Source organism: Plutella xylostella, chromosome 16, assembly GCF_932276165.1.
Source record: "Plutella xylostella chromosome 16, ilPluXylo3.1, whole genome shotgun sequence".
Taxonomy (NCBI): Eukaryota; Metazoa; Arthropoda; class Insecta; order Lepidoptera; family Plutellidae; genus Plutella; species Plutella xylostella.
The window spans coordinates 2,860,236-2,874,062 of record NC_063996.1 but is presented as its reverse complement, the minus strand read 5'-3'; the positions used below and the strand labels follow the sequence as shown (position 1 = coordinate 2,874,062).

The 13,827-nt window shown below is 40.0% G+C and overlaps 1 protein-coding gene across 2 annotated transcripts; it reads left to right on the top strand.

Annotated features, from left to right (window-relative positions):
• The first annotated feature begins 479 nt into the window (after nucleotides 1–479).
• On the top strand, nucleotides 480–13,397 carry LOC105390929 (neo-calmodulin). 2 transcript variants are annotated; one of them, XM_038118576.2, is made up of 8 exons: nucleotides 480–895; nucleotides 4,499–4,629; nucleotides 5,819–5,925; nucleotides 8,459–8,598; nucleotides 9,418–9,561; nucleotides 10,266–10,475; nucleotides 10,937–10,993; nucleotides 11,447–13,397. In XM_038118576.2, the coding sequence occupies exons 2-8, from the start codon at nucleotides 4,627–4,629 to the stop codon at nucleotides 11,554–11,556; spliced, it is 771 nt and encodes a 256-aa protein (XP_037974504.2). In that variant the 5' UTR covers nucleotides 480–895; nucleotides 4,499–4,626; the 3' UTR covers nucleotides 11,557–13,397. The 2 variants fall into 2 exon arrangements, with proteins under 2 accessions (XP_037974504.2, XP_037974505.2); XM_038118577.2 differs by having other exon boundaries at nucleotides 4,496–4,629.
• Nucleotides 13,398–13,827: the final 430 nt, after the last annotated feature.

Here is a 13,827-nt window from a genome sequence, read left to right as displayed (position 1 = left end):
AGGTTTAGCTCCCCTTTCCCTATTGAAATGAGACTACAAAGGAAAAGAAAAGAAACGGGTCTACACCCCATGCTTATTAATCTTTCTGGTGTTCGTTATTGGAATTAACCCAATTAGTAATTCATTGCGTATGGTACCTAACGGGGTGAGGCTGGCTTTTATCCTGAACAATGTTAGTTCTTAGAAACGGTCAAACCTCTTAATTAATTATAAGAAATAAGACAACACAACGCATTGATATAAAATGATAAGCAAGTTTTACATTTCAATGATAAAATGTATACCACCCAGAATAAGTTATACTTATCAACCAAGAATGCGAATTTGCGTACAGTTATACTTATTTAGTTGTACCTATACAAATACCTACACAGTTAAAAGTTTAAAGTACTTAATACCATTTGCAATACGGCATTATCGATAAAAGTGATCGATAAGTATTGAGGAATTCTTCTAAATAACCAATATCATCACGTACAAACACCAATTAGGTGCCAATTACGCTGTACCACACCAAAATAAGTCATAAACTTAGCCAAGACAAGCTCAGTTCCGTACTACTCCCCATCTTTTCAGGGGCTCACTCTATATCACGAAAAACCAACCGATTCGGAGCGGTGCTGCGCGAGCCACGAGTCTATCGCTTTGTATCAAACGTGCCGATTGCACGACATTTATCGTTCGTTCGTTTTTCGTCAGTATAGAGTAACCCTCCAGTACCTTCAACTGCGCATGTGCAGTACAGACATCAGCATTCCAGCATCTGAATGCTGAAACCAGTCTCCTGAAAGCCTTGCTGGTGCCCGCTCGCGCTCCTGAAACTTTCAGTGTTATAGTGAACAATTTACAAAAACAACTAAGCACTTAATTTTATTCAGAGCCCTCTGTGGTTAAGGTAAGCTTAAAGCTTAAAGTTGCATGTGGTGAAGTGTATAGGTTTAAAGCTCAGATCTATGGTGAAGTTGTTATTTTAGTACTAATGAAAAGCACATAAAAATTTCATGAAGCTCGGTTGTAGCGCGGAAACACTGGTAGATAATTTTAGGGTAATTTTGCTTTTCGACGACTTTAACGATTCGACTGTCTAGGTGTATCTACAGGGTGTCCTGTAAAATAGTGTAGCAACGGAAAGGGGGTGACTCATGGAGTCAATATGAACCACTTTTCTTATAATTTAGTTAAGTACTTACCTACCTACTTAAGTACTTATTTTTTTTATTTTTGTGCATTATCAATATAAATCACCACCGCATCCTCGAAAATAATGTGGTGTGGATATATTTCCCTGACTGAAAATACCCCGTGCGAAGCTTAGAACTGAAAATAAATGAAAGAAAGAAAACAGCCGCCGTCGAATCCGCCCTCAAATAATTTCCGGTAAAGCTTTTTTGTAATTTCCTGATCACTATATCCTAACTAATCCTAATCCTAACTAATATTATAAATGCGAAAGTAACTGTGTCTGTCTGTCTGTCTGTCTGTTACTCTTTCACGCCAAAACTACTGAACGGATTTGAATGAAATTTGGTATACATATGGTCTAGACCCTGGGAAAGAACATAGGCTTTTTATCCCGGAATTCCCACGGGAAAACTTTTTAAGGCGAAGCGAAGCGCGCGGGAACAGCTAGTATCACATATATTTACTGCCTACTGTGATAGAGATGTCCCTATTACTTATCTCAAGGATGCTGGATGCTTCCTTGCTATTCTGAGGGTACACCCGAGTCCGCGTTGTTCTATGGCTATTCTATTCTACTCGTATTCTCTGTGGGGAGGGTGTAAGTACCTGCACCTGGCTCTCTAGAATGGAACCTTTGAGCATATCCCCTTTAGGTCTAAACTGCCTTCCTTGCTATTATTATGATAATTAAGTAGAGGTATACATTCCTACTTAAACCTACACCTAATACATTACGATATGCAATTAAAATTGATACCAAATAATCGTTTTCGACCATAAATTTTACATGAAGAACGTAATTATGTATAATCAATTAAGATTATGATCCGTAATCCTCCGAAGACTTACTCCAGGCCAAATATAAAATATAAAAAATCGCATTTCACTGACACGAAAGAAGAAGAAGAATCCTTAAGTTTGCAAACATGGAATTAATGGCCAAAGAAAATACATATATAAATATATGCCTACAGTCATTCTATCTAAGCATGTCCTACACGTAATTAACCACAATTTACCTCATCTTCATAGTATAGGGATTAGTATTTTTAACAGATTTTCAAGATTCATAGAGCGAAAGTTTTTCTGAGCCTTTTGACTTTACAATACTTGTTTTACAACAACTTGTAACTTCACTCCCGGGCTATGAAAAAGTTCCACTCTCAAAAAGCCGACATCATTCGCCCCAATTTTTTCAATGATCTAATTAAAAATTGAAACAAAATATTACTGTTTTTAGATGGTTATATCCTGATGCTCTGTTAAAATGTACAACTTCAATGTTGCAGAAGACGGCATTAAGCTAGCCTTTTCCGTTTAGAAGTAATTTGGTGCTTTTCTCAGTGGAAACCTTTTCATTGCCCGTGAGTGTATAAATATAATATTGAAAATAATATTATTTTTCAAAAGTATGAAGATCTTATAAGCCGAGTGTAGTTCGCAGTACTATGAGCAGATGTTCGCCTCGCTTGCTGAAGCTTTCAGTACTGCCTGTTGCATTCTCTCTTCGTTCTACTGTACCTAAGTGCCCATTTTTTTTGGAAGTCGATTCAGTGATAAGTACCTTATAAAGAAAAGACATTTTGTTTACTTGCTGCTCAAGTTGCTTAACTCATAATGGGTTCTATTCCATCCGCAATCATCATCAGCCAATAATCATCCACTACTGGACATAGGCCTGTCCCAGGGAGCGCCACAACACTCCGTCATCGGCCTTCCTCATCCAGCCACTACCGGCTAGCCGCCGAAGCTTTAGCTGAAGATACAGTACTTATAATTAAAACCGAGTGGGTGCCGAGCGACGGACGCAGGCTTCCAGGTGGGTACACTACATAAATCCGAATTACTTTTTTACGAATATGAAAATAACGATTTTTAAAATTACGAATTTCATAGTTCCGAATAATTCACAATCCCGAATTTCAAGTTTCCGAATAACGAAAATCACGAATAGTTAATAAACGAAATTTCAAACAACATATTTATTAAAATGACGAAAGTCAATTTTCCGAATATTATTATTTCGATGTTTTAAAAGTACGACCTTTTATTATAACGAATTGTTAAAATTACGAATCCCGAAGTTTTAATATTCCGAAAATACAAATTCCCGAATGTATCTTAGTTAACAAGAAATAGTTATTAAGAATAGTGTGTTTATTAACAGCATAATCCGTATACAATTTAACAATATTTTTTAAGCTATATTATGTGAAACGCTCCGCTTTGTTTTTCGATATCTATGTGCACCTAACACGCTCCTCCTCGCTTTGCTCGTCGTCGCACCTATCTTTAGATTTAGGTCCTAAGGTTTTTAAGGTTAATCACCGTAAAAATCCGAGCAATTTTATTGCTTTGTTGTGTTACTTAATGACAAATACTACAAATAGTTTTCTATTTACAATATTTTTACTCTATATTTGAAACGCTCCGCTCCGCTTCGCTGCGCTCCGCTTTGTTTTTCAATGTCTATGTGCACCTAACACGCTCCTCCTCGCTTTGCTCGTCGTCGCACCTATCTTTAGGTTTAGGTCCTAAGGTTTTTAAGGTTAAACACCATAAAATTCCGAGCAATCGTTTTGCTCTATATTTGAAACGCTCCGCTCCGCTTCGCTGCGCTCCGCTCCGCTTCGCTGCGCTCCGCTTTGTTTTTGGATATCTATGTGCACCTAACACGCTCCTCCTCGCTTTGCTCGTCGTCGCACCTATCTTTAGGTTTTGGGTCTAAGGATTTTAAGACGTTTACGGTTTTTTTGTCAAAATCACGAATTATCACATTTTCGATCGCGATTTGAATTTTTCGTGATTATAATAAATCGGTATTTTATATTTCGTATGCTTAAGTAATCGTATTTTTTAACGTTCGTGTATTTGACAATCGTAATAACAAATCTTCGTGATTATAATATTCGAAATTATAATTTACGTGATTTTCAGAATTCGGCATTTAAAAAAATCGGTATTGCAATATTTCGTAAATTACATATTCGGTGTTTTCAAATTCGGAAAAAAGTTTTTCGGAATATTTGGGTGTTCCCCTTCCAGGTAGACCTAGGCGGAGATGGCTGAATGACCAGGACAGATTTTCGCCGGATTGGCGTCAGGTGGTCGACAGCACAGACGTGTGGAGTAAGGTTTACAATTCACACGTACCACAACCACAACCACACCACAACGATGCCGTGTGGTCGGGCGTATATTTTGTATTGAAAATGAATAATCCAATTCACACGTGCCACATTTTGCCGTTGTGGTACGTGTGAATTGACACAAAAAATTGGGAGGCCTACTTAAAAAAAAATGTTTTTGTCAGCAGATACTCGTCGCGCGTGAGTTGGCGGGCGAGTCGCCTGCCGCGCCGCGGTGACGGACCGTGCCAACATATTCACCGCGGTGAACCAATTCTTCGCTGATTCGCCGCTGGTGAATCAGCTCAAGGGCATCATGGTGAGTTTACGAAAAATTGCTTGATTGAAATCATCGTCAGCCAATATTAGTCATCCACTGCTGAACATTGTCCCAAGGAGCGCCACAACACTCGGTCCTCGGCCATTCTCATCCAGCCACTACCGTCTACCCGCATAAGGATAAAATTGATAGGTATTTTAGATCACTTAGATCATCTACGGTCAGTATGCCTTTGCGATCTAAGGAGGATTTACAAGCAATTTATCTAGGGGCCGCTAACCGTATTGATAAGAGTAACTAGTGCCTAATAAAGATTCTACGCGTTATGTAAGGACCTTACTACCCCATCTATATTTTCCTTATAAGTAGTAGCGAGTAGGGCAAGTACGAGTAGGTACTTAGTGGTCTCATTGTCAGAGCCTACGCAGACAAGTTTTCCATTTGTTGCTTCAAATCTTGCCATCTAAAGCCAATAAAATTAAGTTTTTATTTTAAACTATGAGATTTTTTTATTTTAAAACTGAATAACATTTATTTTTAAAAAAATATTCAATCATTTTACCTATAATTATGTAAATTCGTATGTAGGTACATATCATATAACCACACGTTCCACTTCTAAGTAAGTTTGTTCCCTCAAGCACAGCCTCAAGTTTGGCCGATGATTAAGACCTGTGGCGGGAGTTGGAACCAACTTTTATGCAATCGCTTTTGCCACGATCAAGTTTGCCTGAACTTCGCGTCAACTATCGTTAGGCCAGAAACTTTGTCTGACGTATTGAAATAAAGCTTTTATACATAATGCTAATATTAATGATTAATGAAGATCATTATACTAAAATTATTAGGTGATATATTTCTTACGTTAGTAGATTGTAAAATGGAAGTTATAAGTGGAACGCTGGGGGTGGATTCTTATCATTTTAGCTGACTGTACAAGGAGGTTACCAGTTACCACCACTGAACATTAGAAGTTAACAAGCGTCGCTCGCCTGTCAAATCTGACGTAACTTGTATGGATCTGACTAATGTTGCCAGTCGATTTTTAATTGCTAATGTGTCGGTGGTGGCACGCTAGTAGTACAGTGTACATTTGAACAGTACGACGCATATACCCCATTTCAAGTAAAGCACTTCAGTATGTATCCGCGTGGGCGTAGCTCAAAGCTTTAAGCTCCTTCACTCCGGCTTGTTAAATCCGATTACTGATAAATGTGATAATTTGCAGACTCGACAAACGAGCGGGGCGGGGGGGGAGAGCGACCCCCCCGACGCGGCCCGCCCCGCGCCCCCGCCGCCGCCCGCCGTCGCCCTCAGCCTCAGCCATTCTGACAGGTAACATAGTGTTGGTGGTGCTGCTGTGAAATGATTAGCATAGAACATAAGCGGGTTTCCCCTCATAGGCTGTATACACATAAAGAAAGCGGAAAACTTATAATAAGCGCTTAGTTTTCCATACTTTAGCCGAGCCAGCGCTGAAAAGCGCGGAAAATATAACCATTGAAAAAAAAGTGTTTATAAGTTTCCAGATTTCTTTCTGTCAGCATCACATCACATATTTTAAGTACCTATCGGACGCACCGCTCTTTCGCATGCATGGTTTTCCTGTGAAAAAAATATTGGAGCATTCTGAAAGAAACCTATCGACGACGGGGTTTTAGGATAACACCTAAGAAGTACCTTTATGGATATAGGTGGACCATTTACCCTACGATATCTTTAAATACTGTACACGTAGACTTTATTACTTACAAACCTTTCCGTAGGTACATAACATCGATTGACACGTCACTCCACTGACACGTAAAATCGTGCGCTATTGTGAATTTGCTACGTTTCGTTTGGTATGGAAATATCTATCAGCATATTGAATATAAACGCGCATCCTCTGACATGGAATACTCGTATTATCCTGTGCTCATACTGAACCCTTTTGCTATGTAAAATTTTAAATCCAGTAAGTATTGTCCTAAGTTCCCAGTTCCCACAAGATAAATCTTAGAAAACCGTTTTGTCACACTTCAGCATTTACTGAATAGTTGATAACAGCTTTTATCGGGACTGCCCGGGACAAAGGGGGATGCAAGATGGCGGATTCCTGAGTCCCGAGGGATTATAGGGACTTACTTGAGAATAAGGTTGTCAGCGTTTGCGGTATCTTTGCTGAAATAGGCATCGTTGAGAACGGACGTGATCTGTGATTCAATTGCTTGCTTTGCTTCGGTTATTTTTGCAAATTGTACTTTAAGGGCATCTACTATAATCTCAAACTACCATAACTTATGGCCCTTATGGACCATAAGATGGTCCATAAGGGTATGATAACTAATATTATAAATGCGAAAGTAACTGTGTCTGTCTGTCTGTTACTCTTTTACGCCAAAACTACTGAACGGATTTGAATGAAATTTGGTATACAGATGGTCTAGACCTAGACCATGAGAAAGAAAATAGGCTACTTTTTATCGCGGAATTTCCACGGGAAAACTTTTTAAGGCGAAGCGAAGCTCGCGGGAACAGCTAGTACATTAGTACATGATATGTTGCAAAAAGGGTATACTTAGTAAGCCAAAAGGGGGTCACTCAGTGAGTCATTCTTTAAACTTTTGTTCTACTACTTTAAAAAAAGACTGTAAAAATATTTGCTACTCCATTTGAAGCTTTGTTTTACTGTAGTTTTTTTTTTCGAATTTACAAAAAAAAAAAAAAACACGCACTCACGCCTTGTACTAATGTACTCCCTTGCGGGGTAGGCAGAGGTGCATTGCTGCACCCACTTTTCGCCAGAGTGTTATGTTAGTCCCAATGTAATAGGGGGCGGGCCTATTGCCATTTTACGGGCACATCCAAGACCCGAGAACAAATATCTGTGTTTAAACAAATATCTGCCCCAGCCGGGAATCGAACCCGGGACCATCGGCTCAGTAGTCAGGGTCACTAACCACTACGCCATTCGGTCGAATTTCCAAATGCCATAGAATAAAAGTTGTTGAGGATGACCACCACCTTTTGGCTCTGGGCCCTGTGAGAGACAGTTTAATACATGTACGTGTATTTACTTTAGGTACGTACGTTAAGAAGGTGATGGAAAATGGGACCGAAACGTAATTTCTTTAACTTCCTTTCAGCCTTTTCAAATGCCTAATGCCTTCCTAAATTGAAACGCTAAATTAAATTGCTAGGTAAATATTAAACGTAGCGGGTTGTAGATACACATTAGGTACACACTCATCATGGGCAATGAAAAAGTTCCACCTGCCATTGTCGTTCCATATTCTATTCTATTCTCTGTAGGGGTTTAAGTACTTGCACCTGGCTCTCGAGTGGAACGTTTGTGCATATCCCCAAGGTCTAAACTGCCTTCCTAAGCTTGGACCATCTAACACCACGCTGGTCCACTGCGGGTTGGTGGATTTACATTATCTAGATGTGCTAATTCTAGATATGAAGGTTTCCTCACGATGATTTTCCTTCACCGTAAGAGCGATGGTTTACAATGTACTTATTTAAATTCAAAGAACTCATTGGTACATGTCAGCGCCGGGATTTGAACCCGGCTTTCGACGGATTCTCACGTGTGGCGTGAGAAGCGGGCGCTTACCCGACTGAGCTGAGATACCACCTGCACCGCTCCATATGTTACTGGAACTTTTTCATTGCTCGTAAGCGTAGCTGTAAATACGAGTACTTACCTACCTTATAGTTACTTTTTAGCACAAACGTGTGCTTTTTAGGAAAGATTTTCCTTGTATTGATTTTGTCAAATTTATCATAACTTACGTAAATGTGTTTTCCCTCCGCGATAGACACTAGGGTATTCTGCATACCAAATTTTATCAAAATTAGTCGACTTACATTGTTCTTCCAGCGTGGTCTCCGAGCGCTCCATGTCCCCGCCGCGGCCGCAGCGGCAGGTGACCTTCCTCAAGCCGGCGGCCGACACCACGCTGGACCGCAAGGCCTCCATCGTGGACGAGACCACCGGCATCACCAAGACGCAGATGAAAGGTTGGTTCAACCAATCACAGAGCCTTATTTATGGCCAATCGCGATATATAGTAACGTTTATCTACTACGATGATAACGAACTCGTGTAGAATCGCTTACGAATTATTAATGTGTGAATGGAAACTTTGTAGGTAGGTTTGTACTTCTCCACTTGAAACATAATCTGCCTTTCTAAGCTTGGAACATTTCCCACCACGCTGGTCCACCCCGTCCATCTAGATGTGCAGGTTTCCTCATGTTTTCTTTCACTTTTGGTCACTGGAGTATAAAATCATCTGAGTATTAACTATACCTTCTTTGTATAATTATCCGGCAGGTAAAAGGTACCTTCTTATGTAATGCTTACAGCATTAAGGGGTCGTCCATTAATCACGTGAGGCTCAAAGGGGGAGGGAGGGGGTACGGAAAACCTCACGAAACATCACGAGGGGGGAGGGGGTTGTCTCGTTAGACATCACGTGTATTAATTTTTGTCAAAAAGCCTAGGTATCATCAGCCTAATTCGGTTTAGAAAACCCAAATTTTAAATGGCACAAAAATTGTAACGATTTGTAGTATGACCTTGATTGACTCGCCATTTGTCCTCAAAACGCAATTTTCGTTATATTTTTTATAGTTAAAAATAGCCTTTACATAGACTTCCAAAAAATACACGTGATCCAGGGGGGGGAGTTCCCAAACCTCACCAAATATCACCAGGGGGGAGGGGGGGGGGGGTAAAAAAATGAGAAAAACGACCTCACGTGATTAATGGACGGCCCCTAAGTGTTAACTTCAGCCTTCTTGTAGGTAATTAATTATGAATCCTTTTCCCCACAGAGTTCCGCGAAGCCTTTCGCCTCTTCGACAAGGACGGCGACGGCACCATCACCAAGGAGGAGCTGGGCCGCGTCATGCGCAGCCTCGGCCAGTTCGCGCGCGTCGAGGAGCTCCACGACATGCTGCAGGAGGTCGACAGCGACGGTACACACACACAGACACACACACACACACACACACATACACACACACACACACACACACACACACACACACACACACACACACACACACACACATAGCCTGGGCCAGTTCGCGCGAGTCGAGGAACTGCACGACATGCTGCAGGAGGTCGACAGCGACGGTACACACACACACACACACACGCACACACACACACACACAGCCTCGGCCAGTTCGCACGAGTGGAGGAGCTCCACGACATGCTGCAGGAGGTCGACAGCGACGGTACACACACACACACACACACACACACAGCCTCGGCCAGTTCGCGCGCGTCGAGACACACAGACACACACACACACACACACACATACACACGTACACAGGTAAACTGTCCACTGCAGGACGCAGGACAGTGGATTGGATAGTTAATTATTGGCTATTGTCCACGTGGAAGGCTGGAGCGGATTACAACTTACTTGGTATTGGGAGGTCACATATTCGCGTAAACTGTCGCTGGAAGGCTCAGATCGAGGCAATTGGAGTGCCGGTGGTGCGCGCTATGTCGATTAGGTAGTTGCTATTCCTTTATAGCGATCATCATTCCAACAAAGCCAGCACTCCCACCACTACACGACCATTTAGTTTTCTCTGACGTCTGTCATAATTTTCACCGCTACCTACCTCTACAAAATCCGACCAAACTAACCCCATCCCCCTCCCAGGCGACGGCAACGTGAGCTTCGAAGAGTTCGTGAGCATCCTCTCCAAGTCTATGCACGGGGCCGGCAGCGGGCCCACGTCGGCTGAGCAAGAGGAGCGCGAGCTTCGAGACGCATTCCGCGTGTTCGACAAACACAACCGCGGGTACATCTGCGCGTCTGATCTGAGGGCCGTGCTGCAGTGTCTGGGAGAGGATTTGTCGGAGGAAGAGAGTAAGGGCCTTTAAAGTTAGACGAGCGCTATAAGCTGTCAGGTGGCTGTCAAACGCCTTAAAATTCAAAAGTATATTAAATTTGACTTTTGACTACCCGCAAGAGTGAACTGAAGCCGATGTGATGGTGAAAGAAGTAGTAATAATAAGAAAGTGGGAGTCGAGTCTCAAGCTAACTCTTACTACGGGTAGTTACCTATAAAGAATACCTGAGGAATGGAAAACTAAGGACCTATTTAGCTGATCGACGTTCGATGTACTTAGTTGAAAACTTCTTACAAATATATTCTTAAAAATCAAATTACCTACTTAGGTACCTATAGGAATGTATACTTACCATAAGCTTATGATTTTGAATTAATGTATTTTATAGATTTACCTTTTATCACATAAACTGAATAACCTCCATTCTACATTGTAGGTATACTTTATCACCTATTGATTTTATGTCATTGTTCGCAGTCGAGGACATGATAAAAGAAGTGGACTCGGATGGTGATGGACGCATTGATTTCTTGGGTAAATATAGCATCGTACTAGCTATAACATAGTTTGTATACCGACTACATGTTGTACTACGATCAATGTAAGGCTGTCATCATAAAATCTACCCAATAGGAATGTATACAATATTTACTTTACCATATTAGAGGCAGGGTACCGTCTGATATATTGACTTTCTTTTGTACGTCGTAGGTACGTGGTAGTATAGTACATGATAATGTTAACAATTTGATAGAATACCAACAAGGCTCGATGACTCAACCGTAAGAGCACCTTCATACCAAAACACCCCAATGGACTTCCTTTCATAACTACAATAAATACTTATTATAAGTATAGTACTTGGCTACTTAGGTTTTAGGTTACTTACTATTACTGCTGTGGCACGGGTCTCCTTTCCAACGAAGGGTCTTAGGCCTAGTCCACCACAGACTACAGAATATAACATCCATGTATGTATACTTACAGAGTTCGTGCGAGCCCTCGGGGAGCCGGAGGACGCGTGTGATGATGAAGACGACGAGGAGGTCACCGACCCGCCCGAGCTCATGCTGGGCAGACCCGTCGCCGCCATGTAGACCACCACCACCACCGGCTAAGGGAGTTTTTAACAGCGTGCGGATTTAATAACTCACGCGGGTTACCCGACAAGTGTTCTTTTCATACAAGTATTTATATCATAATAATAAGTGGGGACATCTCACACACGGCACACGGCCATCCTAACCCAAACTAGGCAAAGCCTGTGATATGGGTATCGGACAGCTGATATATCTACACAAATACATATTAAATATAAATATCAACACCCAAGACACGAGTAAAAATATCTCTTTTTAAACAAATATTTGCCCCAGCCGGGAATCGAACCCGGGACCTTCGGCATAGTAGTCAGAGCCACTATTGATTATTGTAATGCGTGGAACATGCACGCGGATCGCGGGAAAATGGATGTGCGGAACGTGATCAAATCCGCACGCTATTAAAACACCCTAACGCAAATTTGACTATGCTGCTGCCTAAATGATAAGATCCCAAATTGCTGGTACCGTTCGGCTTCAGAAGTAGCTGTCTGTGGGCATACCTACTACTGACTGTTGTACATTCTCAAACTAATAAACCACCTTTCTTTTATTTACTCAAACATTGACGGTGGTTTCTTTGACAAGGTACAAAAGTGTAAAGCTACTTATATGATGCTGACCGTACCTAGTACCCATGTGTTTGGTAGAATTTGTGATGTGAAAATGTAAACGGTACAGTTTTGTTTGAATGATGTCAAAGTGCGCGGAAAGGATGCGAATTTCAAGTAAAAAATTAGTCAGTTAAAATTTTTACCCGACCAACCATGGCTAAAGTAAAGGTACCTACTTCCTTACTTAGGTAAGTCCTTTTACATTACAAATATTCATCATGTCATGTGACAACTAGATGATCTCAAGGTTCACTAAAATAATAATCATATACTTAACATAATTTCGAAAATAACGCCTATCTATGTAATCTGACATAAGATTTTGTCTCCAAAGTAAACTTAAGCATTTTTCTAATACGCTTCCATGTTATACCTATATTTATGTATTATCTATGAACGTAGATATTTTATTGTACATACTATATAACGTTTTAAAACTATTTTCACCTCGAACATTATCAATTGGGACTAAAATACTGGTTGTTACAATACTTAAGGCCATTCTCTTGAGACCAGTTTTTACAATTTATTAATTAATCTTTAGAGAACAAAATTTAAGAAAATATGCTACTTAGAATTCAGATAACCAAATTTATCTCATCTCTATCAAACCTATCATTAAATAAAATAATTCATAATCCTCTATATCCTACATATCCAATATTGAATTTATTTACAATTTATTACCTACCTAAAGCCTAAAAAAATATACGAAAGTGTTAGTCCGCTTTAGATGTTGTGTGGCTGTGGAACTTTATTAATCACTACTAGATTTAATAATTATATTAAAATACTATAGCATGAAATAAAGTAAATTCCTAATAAAACAGTGTTGCCATTGAAATCCTTAGTATGAAAAAAATATAACTCGCTTGCTAGTCACCTCTTAATACCTCTTTGGCAAATAGTCGTGGTTAGGGAAATATACAAAGCATGTTCTTCGAAATAAAATCAAGGCTGTTTTCGATGTAAAAATGTATTAACACTTTTGATTACACAAATAAACAGTATTTACAAATACAACAATTGACTTGCAGGCTTATCAAATCGATATCACATTTCACAGGATCTCTTGGAAAAATGAGAAGATTTCTAAGTGTTCAAAAAAACAGGCGATATGGTGGTGATAGTTGAAGTGTGGGACACTCATGGCCCCATGGCACACCCAATATGTTCGTGTATTAAAACGAAGAAAATACAAGTTGTATTTGTATAATTAGTCAGTAAAATCTCCTTTGCGATCCAGTGAAGTAAAGTAGCAAACATTAATACCATGGTTTTGATAATCCTAAGGTATACACAATCATATTATGGCAATTAATGCTTAACAGAAATACTTAAGGATAACAAATATAATTAATTTTAAGTATAACTAGGTACAACAGACTATTTTTTTAAAAAAAATCCAGTCAGAAAAAATTTGCTATCAAATCTAGGATCAGTCAGAACTTCATTGTAATTTTTGACATGAATAATAATTCATGCAATAATCAAAACTCATATTATAGGAAAACATTATACAGGAAAGGTCTACTGATTGGCGTGGCAGTGATTGCTTAGTTGCATTACAAATACGTATCTAATTATTTAATTATAAACATATACTTACAATCATACAAACTTAACCAACCTCAACCATTGCTCAAATGATGAT

Bases quoted from the DNA above. Each gene is read 5' to 3' on its own strand.
- LOC105390929 (XM_038118576.2), top strand. The intron at 8,599-9,417 runs GTTGGTTCAACC...TTTTCCCCACAG, and splicing joins CACCAAGACGCAGATGAAAG to AGTTCCGCGAAGCCTTTCGC. The intron at 10,994-11,446 runs GTAAATATAGCA...GTATACTTACAG, and splicing joins TGGACGCATTGATTTCTTGG to AGTTCGTGCGAGCCCTCGGG.